This window comes from Cydia splendana, chromosome 3, assembly GCF_910591565.1.
Source record: "Cydia splendana chromosome 3, ilCydSple1.2, whole genome shotgun sequence".
NCBI classification, from domain to species: Eukaryota; Metazoa; Arthropoda; class Insecta; order Lepidoptera; family Tortricidae; genus Cydia; species Cydia splendana.
The window spans coordinates 18,654,952-18,682,294 of NC_085962.1; the positions used below are offsets into that span (position 1 = coordinate 18,654,952).

The 27,343-nt window shown below is 40.2% G+C and overlaps 1 protein-coding gene across 1 annotated transcript in view; it reads left to right on the plus strand.

The window, feature by feature from the left end:
• LOC134789376 (probable phospholipid-transporting ATPase IA) overlaps positions 1–21,737 on the plus strand; it is a 79,110-nt gene extending 57,373 nt beyond the window's left edge. Inside the window, exons 15-24 of the mRNA XM_063760008.1 lie at positions 593–790; positions 1,220–1,378; positions 2,993–3,129; positions 3,656–3,776; positions 4,379–4,570; positions 5,375–5,493; positions 6,066–6,200; positions 11,108–11,206; positions 19,813–19,901; positions 21,501–21,737. Of these exons, the coding sequence (XP_063616078.1) occupies positions 593–790; positions 1,220–1,378; positions 2,993–3,129; positions 3,656–3,776; positions 4,379–4,570; positions 5,375–5,493; positions 6,066–6,200; positions 11,108–11,206; positions 19,813–19,901; positions 21,501–21,598 (1,347 nt within the window). The 3' untranslated portion in view covers positions 21,599–21,737. The remainder of the gene's footprint in view (positions 1–592; positions 791–1,219; positions 1,379–2,992; positions 3,130–3,655; positions 3,777–4,378; positions 4,571–5,374; positions 5,494–6,065; positions 6,201–11,107; positions 11,207–19,812; positions 19,902–21,500) is intronic.
• The last annotated feature ends 5,606 nt before the right edge of the window (positions 21,738–27,343 follow it).

The following is a 27,343-nucleotide window of genomic DNA, read 5'->3' on the forward strand; positions in this document are numbered from 1 at the left end:
ATCATCAATTTTGCATTATTTCGACTTTTCTTGTAAGAGCGCTCTTAATCAATAAATGTAATAACTACCCTAAAATGTACAAATTATTTGTTTACTTTTATTTAAGTACCTAAAGATACAGAGTATAGGCACCGTACATATGCGCGTGCCAAACTACTACCCCTGGATGGATGGATAGGCTACGGTGACTGCTTACCATCAGGCGGGCTGTATACTTGTTTTCCACCGATGTGATATAAATATACTGTCAATTCACAGTCATTGTAAATTATTTATTCATTGTCATTTAGTCATTGTAAAATAGAGAGTGGCTCGAAAAAAATCCTTTAGGTATTCAAATACCTAAATAGTAGACTCTAGTCTACTATCACCAAGTCAAGGTTATTCCATTTGGGGCAGGATGGAGTCTGTCCATTCTGTATGAAGTACTATAATCTGTCAAGCCATTTCCGTCAGTAGGAAAAAGCGGCAAATTAAAAAAATGTAGGCGCTGAGGATTATCGTCCTATAGAAAATTTGAATTTCGCGCCTTTTTCTACTAGAGAACTTGTTTCACCGGCTATACTACTTATTCTGTACTATTACTTCTCAGGCCACACGAGAGATTATCGCTCGTCATTCAGCCGACTTCGGCGAGAACCTGCGCAAGCAGAACGAAGTAGCCCTCATCGTGGACGGCAAGACGCTCACCTACGCCATGGGCTGCGACCTCAAAAAGGACTTCCTGGACCTCTGCATCTCCTGCAAGGTGGTCGTTTGCTGCCGCGTCTCTCCTATACAGAAAGCCGAGGTCAGTCACCACTATCTATTCGTGTAGGCACCGCAAACCACCCAAATGTAGTCTCCAAAATTATCTTGAATATCTTTCAAAAGTAGAATACTTTTCCAAATAGAGATATATCTCTACAGTTCGCAGGTCAAAAATATCACTCAGAATCTACATATAAAGATGTTGTTAAGCTATTAGAAAAGGTAGACACTTTTGATGGTGACTGTACACGGTACGACGGCATCCGTTTCGGTTATCAAATTAGGGGGCATGTTTTTCTTTTAGAATTGACCTCTGTATTACAATGAATAAGTGCTCGCACTGTTAGTGCTTGAGAAAGGAGATTCAAGCTCTCCTAAAACATGTCGCGCGAGTGACTAAAAACAAGTGAGTCTAAACCGTAAAATTATTCAATGAATAAGTTCTTGATACATGCGTGGTTTGGTAAAGGTGGTGGAGATGGTGTCGGCGGCGACAGGCGCGGTGACGCTGGCCATCGGCGACGGCGCCAACGACGTGGCCATGATCCAGCGCGCCAGCGTCGGCGTCGGCATCTCCGGCGTCGAGGGGCTGCAGGCCGTCTGCGCATCCGACTACAGCATCGCGCAGGTACTGCACGCCACCGTGACACAGCGGCCAGCTCGGCGACGGCGCCAACGACGTGGCCATGATCCAGCGCGCCAGCGTCGGCATCTCCGGCGTCGAGGGGCTGCAGGCCGTCTGCGCCTCCGACTACAGCATCGCGCAGGTACTGCACGCCACCGTGACACAGCGGCCAGCTCGGCGACGGCGCCAACGACGTGGCCATGATCCAGCGCGCCAGCGTCGGCGTCGGCATCTCCGGCGTGGAGGGGCTGCCGGCCGTCTGCGCCTCCGACTACAGCATCGCGCAGGTACTGCCCGCCACCGTGACACAGCGGCCAGCTCGGCGACGGCGCCAACGACGTGGCCATGATCCAGCGCGCCAGCGTCGGCGTCGGCATCTCCGGCGTCGAGGGGCTGCAGGCCGTCTGCGCCTCCGACTACAGCATCGCGCAGGTACTGCACGCCACCGTGACACAGCGGCCAGCTCGGCGGCGGCATCAAATAATTGACACTACTTCCCGCTGTACAAGTTTACCTTTTTGTGTATCATTGCTGGAAACGTCAGTTGCACCGCTGCATGTATTGCTTTCTGCATCGGCCTCAAGCGTGCATGCTCGGAGCTAAATTGGGCTGTTCTCGTTTTCCTCTTGGACTGACCTTAAATGTATTTTACAAGCTTTTATTTAACTTGCAATGTACCTATGTAAGTAAGTACATATGTACTTATCAACATAGTTTGTACGGGTGAAATCTTGCATGTTAAATTTGACCCACTTCCCGACTTCCAATGAAGCTGAAAATTTGCATACATATAATGTTAGTCGGGTGACAATGCAATATTATGGTACCATCAAGCTGATCTGATGATGGAGACAGGAGATGGCCATGGGAACTCTGTGATAAAATAACACTACCTAATTTTGTGTTTGGGGTTTTTAGAATTGTCTCGATGATTATTAGTTGCATGTGGAAAGAAAAGTACAGTCAGTGATAAAAGCTTGTACCAAAAATGACATTATTGCCAAAAACTTTTTCACCACACCAGCTCGGAAAGGCTTACTTTGCACTTCAAAAACGGATAGCAAAGTTGCACTTTGCTATGAGTAATTCACATGTGAGGTAAAGTAATCAAATGCAAATTTTGAGTTGTTTTCTTATGTTTGCTGGTAGAATTGACTTTTAACACTTTCGCAACCGGGCAAAAAACGGCGCACTACCCCAGAAACCGGTCGTCTATATCTGCGAACAAAACAACCCGCTGGGCGGGTTGTCCGGCATCTGAGTAAAGTTTACGAGTGCCCGAGAGTCGGGTACGCGGTGTCGAATGTGTTAAATGATGATTTTGGATGATAAATATTTAATAACATTCATTTGAATTTGATTTGGTTTGATTTTGTTTGACATTTAATACTTGCTTCGGGTTGGTATGGTGAAAAATTTTGTGTTTCACTCGGGGGCAAATTTTGTTTAACCCTCGTGCTTTGAAACCCTCGCAAGGCTTAAGATTCCATTTTTCGAACCACTCGCTACGCTCGTGGTTCAATTTTGGAATTTTCGCTTGCTCGGGTATCAATATTGGCACGAGCGGTTAAACAACAACTTTGCCCCCGAGTGAAACAAATAACTATTTGTGTGCAGTTCCGTTTCCTGCTGCGGCTGCTGCTGGTGCACGGCGCGTGGAACTACTCGCGCATCAGCAAGCTGATCCTGTACTCCTTCTACAAGAACATCTGCCTCTACGTCATCGAGCTCTGGTTCGCCATGTACTCGGCCTGGTAAGACGCACTACATTTTATACTACTCTAAAAGCAACTATACTATGTTATGTGGGTGTGGGAACATCAAAACGTCTACCGTTTCGACGTTTCACTTAGGACTTAGAATAAGTTGTTAATTTATTCATTTTTTTTTTAAATGTAAGAAACCGAATTTTGCCGTATGGTGATCAAGTGTACACTCACATCACAGGGGATTACGAAATGTATAGAATGCTTCCTAGTGCATTGCAAGTTGATAGAAGCGATGTATTATATGCACAAGAAAGGGGAAAAAAAATATTTTTGGTGAATTACAAAAAACGCTAATCCATAGTTCTGTTATACATATGTGCAGTAAGATGTGTATAGTTTATGTATAGTGTATGTTTATGATGTGATTATATATGTAGTTTGACGTAATGGAAACATAACTAAATCGCACGAACCAAATATCCAAAATCGAATAACCAAAAACGTAATCAGTATAAATTAAATAACATAGAAATTATTAAAATTCATTAAGCTTCATGTGTCGTATATTCAGGTCGGGCCAGATCCTGTTCGAGCGGTGGTCGATAGGTTTCTACAACGTGATCTTCACGGCGTGGCCGCCGTTCGCCATCGGCCTCTTCGACAAGCTGTGTTCACCAGAAATCATGATCAGGGTGAGTTAATCAGCCCTCTATCATTGACCTTCGTTTGTTCCATAATTAACGCTACATCATGTATATGCTTCAGTGGGAATAAGAATTCGTGGATTCGACTAATTTTGTTGGGCTCAGCTTCGCTTCGTCCGACAAAATCACTCATCCACGAAATACCGTTTTGCGGCCTCTGCATTAATGTTCAGTAGGTATGTTGCCTGTATTTAAAATAAATTATTTCACACCATGTACGAAATTGTTGGAAAAGCTCCAGAAAATTGTTAGAAAAAAGTAGACAGCAGTTATTTTATGACATAATTTATATTTATTAAATCAGATTTGCTTTGCCCAGCAGTGGGACACTATAACAGGCTATTAAAAAAAAAACAGATAAGACCGCCTGTTGTTACCTGTCTTTTTTCTTGTATTATGTACTTTTCTTTAGTAGTGCACAATAAAGAATTTTATTATTATATATGTAACTATAAAGAGTTAGTAATTTGACCGTGACTTCACTTCTGATTTTCATATAAATTCCATAGTGGCAAATCGTTTTGACAGTTCGAAAATGAACTGACTTAACTAGTCAGGCAAATACCCTATTTATTTATTTATGTCCTCAGCATCCCGTGCTATACCTGCCATCGCAGCAAGGCCTGCTGTTCAACGTACGAGTCTTCTGGGTGTGGATGATCAACTCGCTAATCCACTCCGTTCTGCTGTTCTGGCTGCCGGTGCTCATGACCGAACAGCACGTCCTGTGGCCCCACGGGAAGGACGGCGGGTACCTGGTGCTCGGCAACATCGTCTACACGGTACGCAACCAACTAGAATACTTGACTAGAGCCAAAGAGAATTTAGTAGACATAGAGTGCTCTCTTCATAGTCAGTTTTTAACCTCACTTAAAAACTAATGTCGCCGGTACCTTTAGTTACTTATTTTAATGTCTTTGCTAGAGCTAAAAAATAACCCCGTGTATTGTGCCGCGAGCGACTCAACTGTACAGCGCGCAGTTTGACAATGCCAAATATTGTAAGCCGCGCATGACGTCTAAATTTTATTTTAGCCAATGAAAACTATTATTGACCAATCACTAGTTTTTTAAATAACAGGAAATTGTCTATTGGGTAAAATTCAAAGCTGCTCTCGCGGTTTATTTATGGAGAAGGGATAAGGAGGAAAGGGACGAGGACTTCGTCTATATATATTCCGGCGCTGACTGTACGGTGTGGTCTGCTGCTCCGTGTTGGAATGATTACTTTCTTTTATTAATCGACCATTTCCCGGTATCATACCACACTAAGGGATATACGTATAAATCTCAAACTCGGTGTGATAATACAAAAAATATATATTAAAATATATATTATATGAAATAATAATAAGTGTTTCGTTTTTGCCATTTTGACTAATGGTCCCTTAAAAATGGTCAAGCGTGAGTCATACTTATGAAATAAATGTATAAATTTTACTCTTTACTCCACATTCTAGCTAGATGACAAAAATGCCCAAAGAGGAACTATAGCGCCGAAAATGATAGCGATAATTTCCCTTATCTTTTGAATTTTTCCTGTATTTATTTTTTAAATTATGCCTTACAAGCTGCTGTTCGTTTCAGTACGTGGTACTAACGGTGTGCCTAAAGGCCGGGCTGGCCACGCACTCGTGGACGTGGGTCACTCACGTCGGCATCTGGGGCTCGCTGGCCATGTGGTTCCTGTTCATCCTCATCTACAGGTCGGTAATGTCGGCAAGAGCCGTTGGTTAGTACGTGCTAACGTATCTGAAGGCCGTCTACGCACGCGTGGTCGCGGGTCACTCACGTCTTCATCTGGGGCTCGCTCGCCATGTGGTTCCTGTTCATCCTCATCTACAGGTCGGTAATGTAGGCACGAGCCGTTGTTTAGTACGCGCTAACGTATCTGAATCATTCGTGGACGTGGGTCACTCACGTTGGCGTCTGGGGCTCGCTGGCCATATGGTTCCTGTTCATCCTCATCTACAGGTCGGGAGGAATGGAAAAATACACCTTGAAATAGTTTAAATCGTGGGTTCAACCCAAGGTCGTGTTGTCGTACATTTACAGGACAGGGGTCACCAATTAGTTTCTTCAGGGGCCCGGTGTATAAAATTAAATTACCATCGCGGTCCGTTTCTACTTGAGTTTATTAAATTAAGCAATTGTGTATGTAACCGCGGTCCACCATTTGATGACCCCTAATAAAGGACAGAAAATATTCTTAAAAAATGTTGATAAATATCCCATTTTTCATTGTAGTTATAATATATTATCATGTTTGTGTGTGCAGTAACATCTACCCAGTGGTGCTGATCGGCAGCGTGATGCGCGGGATGGACCGGATGGTGTTCACCTCCGCTGTGTTCTGGCTCGGGCTGGTCCTCATCCCCGTGGCTACCCTCGCTCCCGACCTGCTCGTCACTGTGTGAGTCACACACACACGCGCGCGCGCGTACGCACACACACACACACACACACACACACACACACACCTCAGTGGTGCTGATCGGCAGCGTGATGCGCGGCATGGACCGGATGGTGCTGGTCCTCATACCCGTGGCTACCCTCATTCCCGACCTGCTCGTCACTGTTTGAGTTACGCACACGCACACACACGCACACACACACACACACACACGCACACACACACACACACACACACACACACACACACACACCCACACACACACACCCACACACACACACACACATCAGTGTTGCACCAAAAACCAATACCTTTATTAAAGCCTACTCACCAATAATCTAAGGTTTCAATAACTGGCCAGCTTTCAATAACTGGCCACCTTATACTAAAATGAATTCTATAATTTATAGGTGAATAGAATTCATTTTTAGTTTAGGGCGGCCAGCTACTGGCGAATTACCCTACTTGCTTAATCTTTTTTTATTAACACATTTACTGCTAGCGACCCGCTAGGTGGGTTCACTGTTCGTAGACGCATTTGACTACATACGGGTTTTATCGTCTACGCTCGTAGCGGTTAGCTTGCACTGGCAGTGAATGTGTTAAAATAAGACAGGATACATCAAACTTCTTAGTTTACTTCGCAAACCTTAAATTACAAATTTCAAAAATGCAGTCTACCCCAACACTTCATACACATGCAAAAGTGACCTCAACTTTTTTATCTATACTTTTAAACTGTAACTTATTTGTATTCTTAAAAATAATTATGTACCTAAAAGTGAAAAAGCGCTCCCTACTTATCCCTATATCCCTTGTCCATTTTAATCCAAAAAATCACACACTCCTCATAAATTATCATAATCATGAAATGACGCGTGCGGCTATAGCCCAATGTAAATAAAATAAATAAATATTATAGGACATTCTTACACAGATTGACCAAGTACCACAGTAACCACCAGCCACCAGTGTATGTATCCGTGCATTTACGAAATAAAGAAATATGAATATGAAATATAAGCTCAAGAAGGCTTGTGTTGTGGGTACTCAGACAACGATATATATAATACGAGCCCCGATGCAAATTATTTCGTCTAGTTCCACACAACAATTTTGCTTATTCTAATAAATTTTACACATGAACATAAAATGACCCAGTAATGGGAACCATAATAGTAATGTTTAATGTAGTTTATTTTGATCGTATAATAAAATTGCATGAGACTTTTATTGCAGAAAAAACGTACTTTTCAAAAACGTTGTCCAAATCGTATTGTCCTCTCCTACAGCACTGCTGCATGCATGGGCTCGAAACAAAATTGTCAGTACATTGGCAGAGCCCTGTTGCTTTCCCTAGTAATAGCCCTTTTCACATATGTTGCAATCCTACCCGTCAATAAAAAAATAAAATATCGTTTTTTTTTCTTTCAGTACAAACGGTATTTCTTGTATTTGGATTTAGTTATTGGAGAGTATTACCATATAAAATTAAATTACATTAGTATAAGCATTAAATATTAGTAATTTTAAAACTAAAATATTATTTTTGAACAAACACGAAAACCTCAAAAAATGGTCTCACTAGACGAAAACATGTGCATCGGGGCTCGTATATAAATACTCACAGAATAAATAATAGTACTAGGTACAGAAGACTCGCTCTCTAACAAAACGCGTCTGTTACGATCAGGACAGATATGGCCGCTAGGTGGCGACAGCGCCACGCGCGGCTTATGGCTAGCCACCAAAATTGGGGTGGGTCGGATGTACTTTTAACGACCTGTAGCAAAGCGACGAAATCGCGGAGTGAGACCCGCCTGGCAATAGGATCTTTTATTTCCGGAGGTATAAAAGTATAAAGATGGGGACCCATTGACCGCCAAATATGTCAAAGACGTCAAATGACGCGCGCGGTTACAGTCCAATATCAACCTTCGTGCATTCCGACGAGGTGATAACGCGCCGCGCACGTTAGGCGTGGCGTTTAAAGGTGTCTGCCCACTACAACATATACCATGACCGTGCTGTGAACGTATCAGGCACGGGATGTAACGCGATACGGACTACTATGCCCACTACACCGTGTCCACATTGTTTCATATCCGTACAAAACGGGTTTAGTGCCCGTAGTAACCGCGCATCAGCCCCATAGCATCCGCCTATAATCCCTGTAGCATCCGCGTTTCATCCCCTTAGTACCCGCGTTTTATTCACGAGAGCAAGACTCATCAGAAAGAGCGAGCGAATAGTTATCAGCCTGGTAAGAGTGAGCAAGAAATATAGCAACGCGTTTATAACGGGTTTAGAACGATCACCATACGCGGTTATAACTTATGCCCACCGTTTCGCCGCCTGCACGCACCGTACTGGCAACGTTGCGTGCCATGCACGGAGCGTTTCGGCACCGGCAAATATCCTCGCCGACTATTTTTGACGGTCCGTGCATGGCACGCGACGGGTATGGTCGGTGACGGAACGGGCTAGTGGGCATAGTCTCATACTTTTTAATACAAAGAATATTTTTTTGCCTGACACGTTCATAGCACGGTCATGGTATGATACGGTGTAGTGGGCAGAGACCTTTAAGGGTTAAAAGCGTGGATGCATGAAATAAGTTGATTCACCTATTTATCTTGAAATGAGTTGAACATTAGTATCTAATTGTGTCCCTTTCTCTCAAAGGGCGCGGCAGGGTTTGTCCACAAGCGATGCCCTTCAGGTACCCGTATTATTACTACAAGAAGACGACCGGCCCAGACAAGTTAATATCAACTCTATTTACTTTGCAGTAGAATTTATTTTAGATTGAATACTTGCATAGTGTAGACAGCTACGAACTAGAAATTGTGATTCCGCAGATTTCCTATTAAACCTGTAATCACTGTAATCAGTTACTAAGTTACAGTATTTATGTAGTTGTATTTAATCATGATTTGATAGTAGTCCATAGGCAAGAGAATATTAAAAACCCAAAAAGTGAATAAGTGTGTGTAATAAGTATTGCAAGCATATAGTTTTGAACGTAGTGTTTATTCCGGTAATTTGATTAATTGTCAAACCTTAATGTTTAAACGATCTATTATAATTAATAGATGTCTCGCCTCGTGTCAAGACGCGAAATATAACATGAATAATTTGTAATTTTGTATGAAATTATACGAAATGCTGGCTTCTTCCCGCGACTTTGTCTGCGTGGAATATTGATAATAATTGATAAAAACTACCCTCTTTATCTATCCCCACGCCTCAAACTGTCTTTATACCAAATGTCATCTAAATCGGTTCTGCGGTTTAATCGTGAAGCGGTAACAGACAGACAGAGTTCCTTTCGTGTAATATTAGTAGGGATAACCCGACATGTTGGAGTTTCCGTCTCTTTCAGCAGTTGAACTAATTTCATGAGAATAAAAAAGAGATGCAAACTGGGTGTGAAGTCAATTCACGCCTCAATTCGAGACCGAACAACGAGAAATCCATTGGATGTAATAAATATTCTAGATTATTCCCTATTATTCTCGTTTTTTAAAAGAAGACAACGCCTTTTTAGCACTTACTCGCGGCCGGAGACGCGTCGTGACTCGGTCCCAGCGTTCTTGGTCCAGCTACCGACGCTCAGGACGTTTACCCACCCTCTGTACAATCGGCCGGCCGGGGAGTTGAGCGAACAAGAGTCCTACGGCAAAATGAGGCGACCTAATAGTGATACAGGTGTCCGCTTTCATCATATGTATATACAGTTATCATAAAATAATACCAGTGAACAACTCAACGTGGAAATGTGAACTCAAATCTTTGGATTGTCGGGACAATGCGCTACCAATTCTGCAAACTAGCCGTTAAACATTCACAGCGATTCTGATCACTGAAATCGTAATTTGTATTTCAGTCAAAAATATCCCTTTTAGCTCCTAAACCTTGACACTCCTTATTCCTGCGCTATTTTTCACACTACCTACGAGTTTTTTTAAGTAGGATTTTTTTTTAGGTTATTAGTAAGTACTACTATTAGTCAACTGATTTATTCTACTGGGAGGAAGTGTTTTTATTTTTCGGAATCTACTTACGTTACTTTACTTATAGACAATTGTTCAGAAATAACGAAGCGAATGGTCGTAAATAGTGTATAAATCGTCACTTTTTCCTCTAAGTAGAATCAACTAGGGATGCAACGGATAGTTGTTTGGCCGGATACCGAATACCGGATATTCGGCCTGACCATCGGCCGAATATTCGGTATCCGGCCGCCGAATATTCGGCCAGCGGAACTTAGACCTACATTTCGGTTTTTCAGGTGCGCATTATGCAGGTTTGACCTATTTCCTAGCGAACGTTCGCGCGGACACATTTCTAGGTTCGAAATGAGTGCGCGTGCAAGTTAGTGGAATGTTTAAATTGTTTTAAAATAATAAACAAGTACGATTATGATCAAGACTTGTTTCTTAAATCCAATTAGTTTACTCCGAAATCAAGCAATGTTACAATCCGGTATCCGGCCGGATAGTAGGTGACTATCCGGTATCCGGCCGAATATTAAAATCATGGCCGGATAGGCCGGATACCGGAATGTAACCGAATATCCGGTGCATCTCTAGAATCAACACTATTCATGATTCTGAATAGGAATTTCCTAACATTTCTTATAACTCTGCTACAAGTTTTTCTGAAAGTGCAGTCAAGATCTAAATTATCGATACGGATAAAGGGCCTTATTATCTACATAAATTTACACTACCTTAATGTCTCGGCAATAAGGTCGTCTACACATATCATCGATACGGATAAAGGGCCATTTATTTCTATACGCTGCCTTAAGGTCTCGCCATTAGGGTCGTGTCCACATATTTCTGTCGCTTTGTCCGCATCGATATTTTAAAGTCTGACCAGCCATCGACCGTGCGTTCCAGCATCCACAACAGCGCGTTCAAGTCTATGACGGAGGCGGTGCGAGAAAGCGAGATCAAGCAGCGCGACCCCGCCGACCTGCTCGACCAGCCGCGACACTCGTGAGTACACACAGCCACACTGACCGACCTTATTGACCGACCAAATATATAAGGTTCACCGACGGTCGTTTAAGAGTGTTACACCATTTGCTCCTTAAGGCCGAACTACACGGCTGGCAACTAAGCTTACGAGCTCATCCTGACCTTGGATCGTGACACGCATAATAATTTGGTGGCTATAGTTTGGCAAGAGATTTATCAGTGGAACAGAGGCACGAATACTGCCCTTTTCTTATGCTAGTTATATAACCTCAAAAAGAGGCATGACTTTTTGAGTATAGTTTTTTTAGTCTACTGCTACTGACAAAACATGTATGCCAAACCATAGCTACCACTACACGGGCGGGGACTACCAAGGTCGCAGTGATCCGGAGCCTGGTTGCCAACCGTGTAGGGGGCTTTCCTTGGGTAGGGGAGGGGAGAGCTTATTGGACACCATACTTTGTAGAGAAGAGGTGCGTACATATTTTTACTGATATCCGAAATTAGAGTAAAAAGTTAACTTTAGGAAGGTTTTTCTTTACTCTTGAATAGTCTGTATAATTATAACGACGAGTAATTTTCAATCAGCTCTCCTAGGGGATTCAATTCTTAATCCAACATTGGCAGAAGAGTGAAACAACGATCACATAATCCTGGTCACGGCACCACGTGTGTTAATATTAAGTGGTGTTTAAATGTTCCAAACATCAAGTATTATTAATGTTTGAGTTGATAGACGTATTATAAAAATTCAACATGCATAATTTGTTTGGCTGCAGTGCAGTGCATTAGCGAAGATAATTTCTAAAGATTTTAACCTGGTCAAGTCAAATTATTTCAAATATGCGTATGACTTCGCTTCGCCAATGTTGAGTTATGGGATTACAAAGCATTTTGAGAAACATTGTACAATTTAACCACATTTTAATCATATAATCTGATATACAGCAGAAATATACATAAAGCAATCTACAATGTACCCGTTTTTATCGTAAAAGAGGTTGTTTAAATAATTTGGAGTCCATTGCCTACAGAGTCTACAGATATTCCAGTCTTACTTATCAAAGTTATTTGGATGTGAAATATTATTTTGATTAAAAAATGGTTAGACTGTGCTACTCAGTCCGAGGCAGGGTTTGGTTTCATTGTTATAGGTGACATTTAAACACATTCAACTCTCTCTAGCTCATAGTTTTAGCTCGTGTCAGGTTCTCTAGATTCTTCCTCCTTAATGTACCTACTTATATAATAATACCTATCACATTTGCACTATAATCAATGGACAAGGATGTTTCACCCCACGACATCACATGGTTTAGTCTTTCCTCCGTAACTATTAGGTTTAAGGAAGAGAAACTCACACGAGCTGCAGACTAATATAGAATCTTTTGAATAACGATTTGAGAGTTTTTAGATATGTTGGCATCGTACATGACGTGTGGCTCTAACGGAATGTTTGAATGTCTGTTTGTATGCATTGTTTGTACTTTTATACTACAATCAGAGGTATGACTGTGAATAGTTATTTATATGACTATATTTTGTATATATTATATTTTCATGTAATATTTTCATGTAAATACCCATATATTTAATACAAGTCTTCCAAATACTACATTTACAGCATATTATAAAAAACTAGGATTTTTTCAGGTGTATAAATACGTATTATAAAATATCCACATCTGTAATATCTGTACCTGTACCTAAGTATACATAACGATCATTGTCCCATTCCCTTAGCACAATATCCACCATCGCTCGACGATATATCCCAACTTTCTTTTATCCCAAAATAATACACAAATTTCGTCAAATGATCTGTGATAAGTAATGCATTTAGAAAGTCATTTTTGCATTTAATGTTCCACGATTATCAATTTATCATCTTTCACTCACAGATTTAACCTTTTAACTGCTCAAAACTAAAATACCTCACAACTTTGGGAATGCATGAACGCGTACTATAAGACAGTAGGTACGTGCCAAATATACAGTACTTAGTGGTTAAAAGGCTATTTCTGGTTGGGATTATCGTCGGGCTAGTACCTGTTGAGTGTGTAGTGCGCACGCAGTATTAGTTTTACGTTCATGTTATGTTTGGTTCGCTTCGCATCGCCCGCGGCACACACAGACTAATCCTTCAATGTCTGGCCTACATGTCGTATAGTGCCCTCGGTAACCACTGTAGCTAGAGTAACCGCTCCATGTGGTAGTCGTACACCACACAGTAACGTATACTTGCGCAAAACCACCCTATATCGGTAGCCGCGCGTCGTAGCACAACCTTATGTAGACTACATGTAAGCTACACATTAAAGGCGAGACGCGTGTGCGACATAGATATCATAATCTGAAAATTTTGAAATCAAAAATAGGTAATATTACCTTGCAAAATTTGGACTTGAAAAGCGGAGATTCAGTACAATTAATCGGAACTTATTATTAAGATACTGTATCGTGATATAGCTTGCGTTAGATTGTCACTGGTGTGCGGCTTATGATATCTGTGAGCGCGGACGGTGTACGCGGCGGGCTCGGTCTGACGCTGACGTTCTGTTGGTGTGCGCCGCCAGCAAGCGGCGCGGCGCTCCGCTGGGGCTCAAGTGGCGCCGCACCGTCGCGCCCGAGGACTCGCCGACGCTGCAGAATGGCCGCGACGTTCTAAATGGCCGCCTCGCGCAAAATGGCGGCGACGGCGCGCGCGCTCGCATCGCGCGCGCCCCGCGACCCGCGCGCGTACGAGACTCGCACATCATTTGACAGTTCACTGTCGCTTAAGACTGCTCTGAGCGCGACACATGTTCATCATACGTGGTTATCACACTGATGCGGATTCGCACAAACAGCCCTATGCACGTGTAAAGCGATGTCCCGCTCGCACACCGGAGCGGCGTGCGGATCCGCATTCAATGTGAAGAACGCCTTAGACTTGTCACTGCCCAATAGTCCAGACAACGCAGCAGACTGTATTGAATTGTATTTTTTTCCAAATTCATAACGGCGTTAAAAATGTGCTATCGCAAATACTCGATAACTCACAATAGCAGTCATTAAATTATAGCTTGAATTTTTATAACTAGTTAGAAACCTTACTATATAGTTATAAAAATTCAAGCTATAATTTAATGAGTTTACAGAAACATAATCCAATCTTAATGTGATAACTCCAAGTAGGTAGGTTATACCTACTCTTATTACCATAAAACCCCATCTTCTTCATAAAAGTTGAAATTCCTGCCTAGTTTTTATAAATTGCGAATAAATAAGGATACCTAAAAGCTAGTAAAACTACAAACACATGTTTACATACAAAGTTATGTTGCGTCGTGTGGTCATTGGATGAATGCTTCTACTTTTCGAATGTAATTCGATTGACCGTTGTAAATATATAACGCTAAGTATTTTGTTATTGTCCGATTCGATGCGCCTATTGTGTAGGTATAACACGGTATAGTATGACTGATTCCTCATTGACATTCCTTCGATTTACTTCCTAAAGGAAATAAGTTCCTCGATGGGCTATTATTTTTGTATCAGAATGTCTTGCCTAACGATATTTTTATAAAGTATATTGATATAAAAGTCTTCTCGGAATGTGATTATATATATATTTGATTGCATAAGATGGCGTTACCTGAGCTATATGATAATCGGGAGCGCCGCCATTAACTGGTAAATAATTGTGTTTGAAAACACATTGTGTGAACACGAGTGTGTAGGCTACGGCACCTTTACTGCAGCCTTGGCCAATTGTTGACCTTTTTTTCTTTTATAACTTTAAAATTAAATATTGTTGCTTAGTTACGAAAACGAACAATGGTGTATGTGGAGTTTGCCTACTAAAGAATCTCACATAATATATGCGTCGTTTATCCAAAAATTAATACTTTTAATCGAGCTTTTGTTTGACTTAAATTGTTATTTTAATTGACGTTAGTATTTTTGTCGCATCACTGGCGACTTGTCTATAGTTTTCTTATGTAAATAGGTATTTCGAAGTTTTATGAATTAGCCTTATGATTTTTTGTAGATGTATTGTATAAAATATAATATTTTAATTAATTGAACATTTTCGTAATTATAAAATATTATTTTATTTTAAAGTTTTAACTGAAAACACTAAGGTCGTGGCTAATGTTATAGGATAGTCTTAGTAACTTCCCTTTAAAATTAAATATGCGTTTTCAGCTCAAATGTAGTTCTAGATAGGCTTCCTTACATACTTCCTTCATGAAGATTTACGAATGCTAGCACTTAGGTTTTGTAGTTTTTACCAATTGTGAAATTGGTTCCATTATCAGAATAACGTCAGAAATAAATTAGTTTTTATGTGAGTTGAGAAGTCGAGCTGTGAGAATTGATAATCCAAGCCAAACTGTACCTATTAATAGTTCGCTAGTAAAGGCTTTTACTGTGCATTATTACTAGATTAAGTTCAAAATTCTAAATAATACTTACATGAATCTCTATTTGATATAATTTAATGGATTTTGCGATAACTTTTGTTAAAAGTTCTTCCTTGTCTTACTGTTATTTATCCAAATACGAGTAAATGTAGTCTCCTCTATCTCGCTTGTATACTCTGCACATGTTACGTTCACCGTCGGGGTGCGTCGTTGTCGACTTTATTACCATTGACACAGAGGCGTAATCGGCGTACCCCAGGCACTATCCATTGTACATTCCCCTGTAATGCTCATCTCATGTTCCTCCAAAATCTTGTTGAAGCTCGAATAGAACGAGTGTTACGTGTTCGTGCCTTTTAGATTATCACTATTATTGTACAAAATTTGCATTTAAATCTTGGCACTGGCCTCACGGACGGAAAGGTGATAGATTTATTGATCATTCGATAAAAGTGGAGAATAAAATTACTCTATGTGTCTCCGTGATGTATCTAATAAAATCGAGTGTGTTGTGTGTACCGCCTCCCTCAAATTATGTGATTCAATGAAATTAATATGAACTTAGCAAGTCAGAGTCCATAGTTTCATACATATTTTATTATCTTAGTTTTTATAATATTTTTGTTTAAATCATTTTAACGGATATAATTTTGAAGCAATATTTATTCAAACCGAAAACTTACACCATTCATTACCAATAGGTAGGTACCTACTCTAATTACAATTTAGATATACCATCGTGTCTAAAATTTACTACAACCGTTAATTAAACAGGTACCTATTTGTTATTAATTAATAATTATGTAAATAGAAAAATCGTGAATTACAGCAATTATGTAATATCACTGACTAACGATAATAGGCAGAAATACCTTAAGAGCTGACAACAGTCATATTACAGACTTTATTTAAAAAAATGTAGGTACAGGAGTAAGTTTTTAATACAAGCATAAGTCTCTCTTCGATAGGAGGAGCTACAAAGATGGTTTCACTTCCAAGTTACTAGTTAAAAGCCTTGGTGTCATCAACACTATTATATCATGGACTTCATAGAAATGAAAAATATTTACTTGGTGTAAACACCAAGAATTACTATAATATGTATAATATAAAACAAACCAGAATGGATGCCACCCAGCTTAAGTCTTGACACCTTGTCATGGCGCTACTTTTCAGGGCAACCAGACGAAAAACTAGAGCTACACGTATAATGATATAACAATGACATAGGATAGGATACTATGCTAGAAACTTGGAGGATATAACCAAATGGAAACGCCTATTTTTAGTCTGCCGTTTTTTGCGGGCGAGGTGCACGTCAAATGTATACGTAACATAAAAATAGCCATGTCAGATAAACGTCAGTTCAGTCCATACAATGTGTATGACCATTGGTCAGAGAGTTTGGACAGAGGGGAACGCCTGTTAATGGCTACTCCGTTTGGTTGTATCCTCTAAGGCTAGGAAATAATTAAAATGAAAAAAATAATAATTTTACAACATAGAGAACAGAGAGCCTTTTGTCGTCCGCGAGGCCAGGCCGACGCCCCACATTCCATCTCGGTGTTTCTAGTCTTAAATACCGATCATCTATAAGTATTGTAAATAAATATAAGAAAGCGTTTTTGCTATTGTTTGTATTGATGACTATTTATTTTAACTTAAATAAAGTTTTCAAACTTGATTCAGACTTGTGTATTTAGATGTAAGTTTTAAATATAGCCAGCTGGCGTACACTTGTTTTTCTGCAATAATTATGTATTTAATGCGATTTCATTTTAAATTCCAAGTTGTGCAACAGTTGGTAGTACATTTATACTGATTGTTGATTCGAAACTCATGATTCATCTGTTTCTTTTCAATAATTGGTGTTAGTATTAATGCTAGGTAGTTAATAATTTCTCATAGTAATGCTGATATTTACTCTGGCTTTTCACGAAGCTATCTTTAAAAGATTTGGTTTTTAGAAAGGAGAAAAATGACGAATTAAGGGCAAAACCGCATTGGATGAGAATTTGTGCAGTTAAAATTTAGATAAGTAGTTTTATTTTCAATAACTTGAAAGGCTTATTTTAAAATGATATACAAATCCTAGCTACTTTAATTTATGTTGCTTTGCAGGTTTACCTACTTGGGTATACCTACAACATTTTCAAAATTCGGCTACTTAAATATTAGAAAATGTGTAGATATCCCTTATCATATCAAAACTCAAAAATTACTTGAAATCGTCATCTTCCTCCTTCCATTCGTGAGAAGCAAGATAAAGGTATTAACGAACGCTCGGCATGCGTGAGTAATGGAGTGCCACAGGGCACTGTTCTTGGCATGGAGTGCCACAGGGCACTGTTCTTGGCATGGAGTGCCCCTGGGCTCTCTTGGCATGGAGTGGACTAACTGTGGTGTTACAGCGTGGCGGATACGCGGCACGCCTTGGTCAGACTGGCGCAGTGTAAGTACTTAAGTACCCGCCGTTCACCCCAAAATAGACTCTAAAACTAACCATTAAGAGCCATTTTGGTACATCGTGCAGTACAATGACAGTACTCCCACGATTATAGTCCATTTTGGTTGGTGTCGGCGTCAACTAGGGAGTTTGCTTGCATGGCCTGTCGCATGCTGCTTTTTTACCATGCATCACGCTTTTTTTTTATATGTATTGGGAGGTTATGGGTCGTGTCCCTTATGGAAATGTCACCTCCAAATAAGATTGAAAAGTTGGTTTTGATTCTCATGTAACACAAGTTAGTGATGGTTTAATAAAAAAAGTAATGGTTAATGTAAAAAAGCGCGATTAAACATTAACTAAGTACCTATATGTTTTAGTGTATTTGGACATTACTAAGTAGGTACATTTTCGTGAAGTTAATTACCTACCTACCTAAACTAACGCACCTTAAAAATATTGATTGAACACATTTAATGAACCGATTTACGGTAAATTAATGATCGTCCCATCAAAGGTTATCAGTGTTACATATGAATCTACAAACTGTACAGTCTGCACACGAGGTCCGAGGAATCGAGAAACCTACTCGAAGTTCCTCAGATTTCGTGCGCGAACTGTAAGCGAGTAGCGTCCTAAACCACTTTGTGGCTCTGCCCGGGTCATTCTAGGCGCTTGCCTAGCGCCGGCGAGTTGACCAATTAAAGAAAAAACTGATTACGGATCCGGAGGACAAGTTACCCTGGTTCTTTTAAGGCCACGTACGAACTCGCAGTTGCAACCGTCCGGGTCGATATCAGAGCGTTTTTGTGCCCCTAATTTCTTTGGACACATTTTTGACGAAGTTCACTTAATATTTTTGATTGTCTGGTAGAGGACTACTACTACTAAACAATCAAAAATATCTAAAGATAAGAGATTACACATTCGATATGCCCGTGATTACTGATGATCCAACCATTTTGTATGTTGGCGGTCGAACTTACCACCGCAAGTGCGTACCCGGGGGGCACGGAACGCACGCTCTGAGCGTACACGAACGCTCGACGCTGACGCCCCGACTGCCATGCAGTTTTATGAGGATAGTGGACGACCGCGTCTTCATACAAACGTAGACCTCAACCTTTAAGAAAAACTTTTGTGGATATTGACATAATGGAATATATTTTTAACCATTTGATTTTATATTTACCATAGCTATGCCCTTTCGTTTGACTTTTTATATTTTTTGATTATATAAGGGTTAGGAGCGCAAAATGTACTCCATACGAATTTTTAAATGCTCCTATCTCTTATAAATAAATAAAATAAAATATAAAAATCAAACTTAGGATCATAGCTAGTGTTGATATACATCACATGGCGTAAAAATATTTTCTACTTATAACATTAACCTTTTGAACGCCAAACGACGCATCCATTTGCCGTGCCACTGACGCCACGGGGGTAAAATTTAGTTTTGTGAATAAATAATGCCAACCTAAAAGTGGGGTGTTTTTCAGTAGATTTTCATCAAAAAACGATCGACGTCAAATGCCGTCTTTGGCGTCGTTGTCACAAGTTTGCGTTGACGTCAATGCCGTCTGTGGCGTTCAAAAGGTTAATATCCAGAGAGGAAAAAGGGACGAAGTTTGTACGGAGAAGCAGTCATGTATTACGCTTTCGTCTCCCAATGCGTGCGAGCGTGTACGATCGGAGCGTGCGATCGGCTCGGCTCAACTCGCACGCGCAAGGCTCTCGCACCCCTGACGTTCGGCTCGACTTGGCAGCCTCACGGAAACGGCGCGGCTGCTCCAGAACGTCCGCAGTGTCTTCAGCCGCCGCACCACGCGCGTCAACCTCGAGCTTGAGCTGTCCCGTGAGTACCGCTCGAACGGCTCTCCCACCTAGTACAACTATAGTCGAACCAAGCTAACTCTGCACAGACTATAACGTCACAAAGAGAAGAGAAGAAATACGTTTATGCTGACACTACGACACTTTGTTTTGTTGTTATTGAAAGGTGTAGCCGGAGTAAGCTTCCGACTCTATAAGTACCTAGTACGCGCACAAAACACCAGCCGATTTGGTCGGCCGTTTATGAACTCGATTGAAATCTAACTAGATGGCACTACTGTAAACCTAGCCCCTTATTTCCAAATAAATGGATGTAATCAGAAGCATTTTACCAATGTCAATTACGAACGCTACTATTTTAATACTTATAAAACTAGCAAACTAGACCTTTATTTACTACTGACATCGGTCGTCAACTAGTTATCTATTAGTAGCCATAAACCATAGGTAGGTACCTACCTACTGATCGACCAAATACGGCTTGAGGTTTTGATCGTTTGTACGAATAAATAATACATATTGCCTTAATGTATTAGATGGAAGAGCCTATAGAGATATGTGAACACTGCACGCAACGCGACATAGTGCGCACTCGCATAGTACACGTTTGAAAATACATAGATTGTTTACAGCGCCCTCTTTGGGCTCGGCACGGAAGCTGCGATCACGAGTAGATCGCTTGATATTCCATCAGCCGTTTTAATTTATATACCAATGTTTTATCAATCGGTTTAACATGTTCAAAAATTTAATTAACATTAAAACTTGTTAAAAAGTTACATAGTATTGACCTTGGACTAAATCAGGTATGGTTCCAAAATTATGACATTTATAACACGTTTTCTTGAAAAGTCGTCACAAAGAGATACCACCAAAGCAAACCTCATAATTTACTTTACATTGTACATAACGTTGTGTCTGACTTGCGTTGCCGCATTAGTTAAGAATAAAGAGTTTATTTAGATATCCGTGGGAAGAAAGTAAGGAAATTCACCTATTTTTTTCAGCTCTAAATAGTTATCTTAGGTGAATATCCTCAGATGATGTGGGGTAAGACAAAGACTAAAGCAACCAATTTAATTTTTATTTCTCTTTGTCCTTAGTAAAATTTCGTTAAAATTTTTATACGCCCCCATTTAAAGCTCATTTATCGCCTCCGGAGATACCTAAATCTCTACAGGAAATTCAGACCTAACTAAACTGCATAATTTGTCTTACCCCATAAGGGTCCGTAGCCAAGATGACAATCATATAACGACAAAGCGGCTGTCCATAAATTACGTCATCGTTTTTTGACGATTTTGACCCCCCCCCCCCCCCCCCCCCCCCTAAAGTCATCCAAAAATCATGCCTCGAATGACCCCGTTTCCTCCTACGTCATGCTACCATCATCCGATGTCCAGACCCCCCCCCCCCCCCCCAATTTGATATGACGTAATTTATGAATAGCCCCAAACATCAATAAAACTTAAGTGTACCTATCGGGATGACAGGCGATAAAGTGACGTGATTCCCATTTCCCATACCTTATTTATTTTCTTTAATGATAGTTACTTGGCTAGCCCCTTTGCTTTTCTTCCCACGGTTATCTGGGCGGAGTGTAACCTTTAGTGGCCGGCAGATGGGTTCGCGTTCTCTCAAGAGGAGGGCGGGAGCGTGTCGCAGTCGGACGTCATCCGCGCGTACGACACCAGGCGGCCGAGGACGCGCCGCTCCTGAAGCTCGGCGCGGCAGGCGACGCGCCGCTAAACTGCCGCGAGGCAGACGCGCCGCTCCTAAACTGCCACGCAGACGTCGCGCCGCCGCTACATTGGCGCGAGGCAACCGACTGCGACGCCGAGAGCTGACGCCCCGAGCGGCACGCGCCGCGACACAACCTCGTACAAACTGTTGCGTTCCGTTCCACAGGTCAAACGTCCTATCTATGTTTCCAATTTAATTTTCTATAGCTACTTTACGGTTGTTGTAGGTTAGAAAGGATTGAATTTTTCTGAAATCGTTTATTTTCAATCACCTCTACAATTTTTAAACCGAGCCGAACTCTGGACCCTGACCCCATTAGAAATTATTTTGTAATCCTAACAAAATAACGATTTCAGAAAACAGTTATTTGTGCAACAAGAGAGCAAAGTTAGTTTTTGCTGCAAGGCTCAAACAAAATACAGTACCTATGACACTAAAGTACCCCTAAATTCAATACTTTTATAATTTACGCAGAATTAGAAAACAACCCTGGCTTAGTCCTCCTTAAACTCCCGATACCACTACAGCCCAGTTCCCATATCAGTTTTCGTCCCTATCCTCCTTACCGTTCCCTTTCCTGTTCTCATTGACCATTCCCGTTCTCATCCCCATCCCATCCCTTCCCTCCCATTCCCTTCCTTACATTCCTACTCCAATTCCCACACCCAGCTTGAGTCCCAGTCAAAGTCCAACTTGCCCAGTGTCTGTGTCAGTCCCAGTCGGAGTCCAGTCAAAGTCGAGACCAAACGATTATTGGATGAGTCCAAGTAGTTGAAATTGGTATAATTGGACTCCGTGCTCTGAACTGCCATTCTAAATGCATGGTCATTTTGTCTCACTCTCGCAGCAAAATCGTATTTTATTCCCTATTTTTAAGCATCATAGCATTGTTGGACTGATAAATACTTTCTGACGTATGAAAATCCTTACAAGTTTTTTTTTAATTTGTGACATGATAATGATAGTTCATTGATATTAAGAAAATTTATAAACGTGTCACAAGCTCTATTATCGTTTTTACACAGTAGCTAACTAATAACTATGGATGTATGTATTTATGGAACTGTACCTACACTGTACTTAAGGGTGCATTTGTATAAGAGATGTATTTTATGTAGGGTGGTGTTGTAAGTGCCCGCGTGTGCTCGGAGCGGGATTCGAACATTATATTTTGAATGTAATTTGATATTGATTTAGGTACCTAACACTAGTCTCAGTGCTGCTCGCTTGCACCAACATACAGCTGTGAGCAATAGAATAGCAGTCAATTATAAAATGAAAATGAAGGGAAAACTATAAGTTTAGATCAATCATATTGGAAGTTCTTTTTATTATTATTCTGCATTGCCTAACATTGCTTCAATTAACTGTAAACTTTACTTAACAATATTGGAACTTAAAGAATAATAAGTATGAAAACCGGCTTATTTACCACCTAGCTCCAAATCTTATAAAACTAGAAAACCCGATGAAAAATATATAATGTAATGTGTAGATACAATTATTTCAATTTAGTATCTTCTCCATTACTTACATACTTTCAATCGAAGCTTTACATGTATAATCCAGAAAATATGAAACTTTTCAATAAGAGAATCTTCCTCGCAGAGTGTAATAATGGTCCATCATTGGAATCGCTCTGTTTGAGGCTCTAGTGCTAGTTTGATTGCCGCTTTAAGACGCCCGGAGTTAGGCGCCACCCGCCAGTGAATGTAGGTATACCACTTATATGAATACCTATGCTTTTCAAACAATAAATTAAAAGCACGCATAATATTAAATTCGTCGTCTATAGATAATGACGCTTATTCTATGATGCAGTTTTGTCGGCTTAGGTTTATCGTTTTTTGAGTTGATTCGTTGGGTCATACAGAGATTTAATGTACTAAATGTGTCTTTTATACCCCAAAATTGTTCACTATTTAGTTAAATAGGTACATTAGTAATATACCTCAATGTCATACATTTTTACGAGTATATTATCGAACACTACTTCGGGATAGGTTTTGGACAATTAAAGAAACCATCAGAAAATGCTCCAGTTAATATTATATCTATGTATGACCCAGAATATGTACCAGTGATTTTCACGCTGCCTAATATGTTTAAGTAACATTTCAAGTTTATCTTAGGCCAAAAATAACAATATTTTGGAGGGCATTGCTCTCTCTCATAGATCTGTTAGATTTTTTTACTGTTTTGCATGTTCATCGTGTATAATAAATGTTTTATTGTTATAAGTAGGTACAATCGCTTTGTACAATTATTTTTATAACTGTTTTAAGCTCTCCAGTACCATCGGTCCACTTTCCCAATCTGTATACTTTACCAAAGGGTCCACTTTCGCGATCTGTGTACTTTATCAAACGGTCCACTTTCGCGATGTGTCCATTTTACCAAACGGTTCACTTCCCCGATTTGTCTACTTTGCCAAACGGTCCACTTTCCCGATCTGTCTACTTGAGCACGTTGTCTACTTTCGCCATTGGTTCACTCGTTTCGTAGCATAGTACCAACTTCGCGAACTTTCATTTGGCGATTCGCGAAATGTATTTTTTTTAACACGAAAACCACCAGTTTCTCAGAATACCAAAAACGCTCAGTGCCAGCATAATGCCAAGTCAATATGTGTCAACCACAGAGGACCGACATATCAGTATTGTAACAGGTGCGAGTGAGACACCGTCATTGTTCTGACAGTATTTAAATATAACTGATTGCGTTGCAGCAAATTACCGTTTTGTGACTACAACGAACAAAATGTCTGGGATCATTCCAGTAAACAATATCCCATGAAAAACATTTCATGTAAAAAGTTGCCAAGACGAAACTACAAGGCTCGGACTGTCAAAAAGTTATCAGATATCTTGTAGAGCCAAGCTTCTAACTCTGCAAGCCCTAAAATGACAAACTCTACACCTTAGTCAACATATGTGGCTTGGCCGTTTCGCTACCGTCGCATGGGTGGAAGGTGAAATCTATTCATTATTTTTTAATTACTTTAAACATATTAAACTTAAACTACCTAAAAAGTAAAAAACCTACAAATAAAAAATTGGCCCCAGGTCTGTGCCCTCCGGTAGGGTGCCCAGAAGTCTGGCGGCGTTACCGCGCTGAACGGCAACGCCAAGCGTTGGGCGAGATAAGCTCCAGCCTTCCGGTCACCCGTTGCGTCTATTAGGCGCTTGGCTAACTCTTTATAAACGCTGTGCGCGTCTTGACCTTAGTTTTATGTTTAGATTATGTGTTATACTTTAAAATTGATTACAATTTCGTCTAAATTATATATGGGCATTTTTATATCTCGGCATTTTTATATCACGGCATTAAAACTAGGGCATGCAGTACCGGTCCCGGTACCAAGAATTTCATTTCCCGGTTCTGGGCATGGCCGGAACCGGGATTCCCGGTTCTTCCCGGTTCTCAAGGCATCTTTTGATTACTTTTAAGAAATTGTTTGTGTTAGCGTACATTCTTTATGAAATACTTTTTTTCATATAACTAATTGCATAAGAATTAATAAATGATTTATTTTATTATAAACATAAGTACACTTAATTGGCGTTCCAACCTATTTTACGAAATTAACCGGCACACTTTGCCTCCGCCTGGGCCGAGCCACATGGCCGTAGCATAGTCGATGCACTCAGCACTATGACGGCACGGCCTGCCTGAACGAATGCCTACTTTACTAGGTTATTAGTTTCTCGGGTTATTTGGGTCCCCCGTTTCATAGCACCATTATTAAATGTTATATAATATCTCGAGCTAAAGTACTAAAACATTACTACTATTGAAATGGGAATAAATAGTCATATGATGAGAACCGGGAATTACCGGTACCGGGTCTTCAGTACCGGTTCTTTTGACACTATAAAATTTCGGTTCTCATATTCCCGGGAATTCCCGGGAGCATGCCCTAATTAAAACATTCCGACTATTTTATTTTTACAAAATAGACATTTTTATACTTAGTATTTCTTCCTTATAGACCTTAGTCGACTAAATCGACTTATGCCCTTTTTTATTAAGGGGTAAATTGAATTATATTCTTTTTCACCTGGACCCAGATAAACGGCAAATAAACTGACACAGAAGTAGACAAATCGGGAAAGTGGACCATTTGGTCAAGTAGACCAATGAAGAAAGTGGACCGATCGGTAATTAGACGGATCGGGAAAGTGGATCATTTGGTCAAGTAGACCAATGAAGAAAGTGGACCGATCGGTAATTAGACGGATCGAGAAAGTGGACCGATAGGTAATTAGACGGATTGAGAAAAGCAATTAGGCAGATCGGGAAAGTAGACCGTTTGGTAGACAGATTGGGAAAGTGGACCGATGTTACTGGAGGGGTTTTAAGATTGATCTACTTTAATAATTGTTAATTTACTAATTTATTGAAGTGCTTTAACTGTATAGAGTAGGTTAGTACAAGATAGATAATTAATGTGAGCGTGTCCTATTTTGTTATGATTCACTTCGACAAATCTGCAATGAGTATATATATTTTTGGTGTACTGTAGTTATTTATAAGCCGCAGATTTTATTAATGTAATTCAAAGTATTTATTCTCGTATAAGAAGGTGAACGTAGTGTTTATTAAGTCAATTTAATAACATCGACCACCTTATATCGGTGTATGTTACTGCCATTTTAAAGCCAGGGCAGAAAGGTGGTCGGTTCACGGTGGCCAAGCATCTGTTAACGAACGAAAATGGTTCTATGAAATTGCCAATGTACATATATATGTATATATATGTGTATATTTAGTATACTTACAAAGTTAAAGTTGCAACGATGTTACACATTATAGGGAGCCTGGCATGTGTCTTCTGCCGTCTATTTCTATTGCATCATTCACTTTTTTCAATCCTACGAGCACTAATTTTAGAAATCTATCGATGCCTTGAAATATTAACCTATTAGATATTCCCTACCAAAAATAAAATTATTTCATTTAGCTTTTCAAATTCAAATCTAAAATAATAACTAAAATAAAGTACTTAATGGAAAATTAGAGTGATACAATTTTTTGGCACTTTAGAGCACTGCGTTTTACTGTAGCGTCGAGAGACGTAGCGAGAATGCGACCGGATCACACTACTGAAATTATTGTGATATGTAAACATGGCGAAGCGAATTTTCAGAGTCTTTACAAAGTCGACTGCTAGTGATTTTTGGACGACTTACAATACTAATATTTATCATATTATTATACTATATTATACATACATACCTCTAACAGTTTATTATTGTTAACTGTTATCTTGGATAAGAAACGAGGCGACGGGGCGCGGTGCTACTTTCTCATTTTCTCTAGGTCAAAACTCGAGACTTAGAGGCCGATTCGAAATAGAAAAATCAATTTTAACTTGTTATTGATTCAAGAGATTATAATTCTAAACGAAAACTGGCCTCGTATTTAAAGTTCTAATCCCGTACCTATCGATTACTTCCTGAGATGCGAGGTGTCTAGGAGTAATGATCGAGTGACTGATGAGTATAAGTCAAACCTTGCAATGACGTAGCAAGTATTAACATTATAGGTTACTAATACCTATATTAGAACTGTTCATCTTTCCCCAGTAAATACCGATGTTGGTATGTTGCCTTATCCTGGTCCTCCTGACCCGGGGACCAAGTGACAATCATTGATAGGAAACACCAATCGAAACAAATCGTAAATAATGTATTGAAATGTCACTTTTCCTTGCATCTG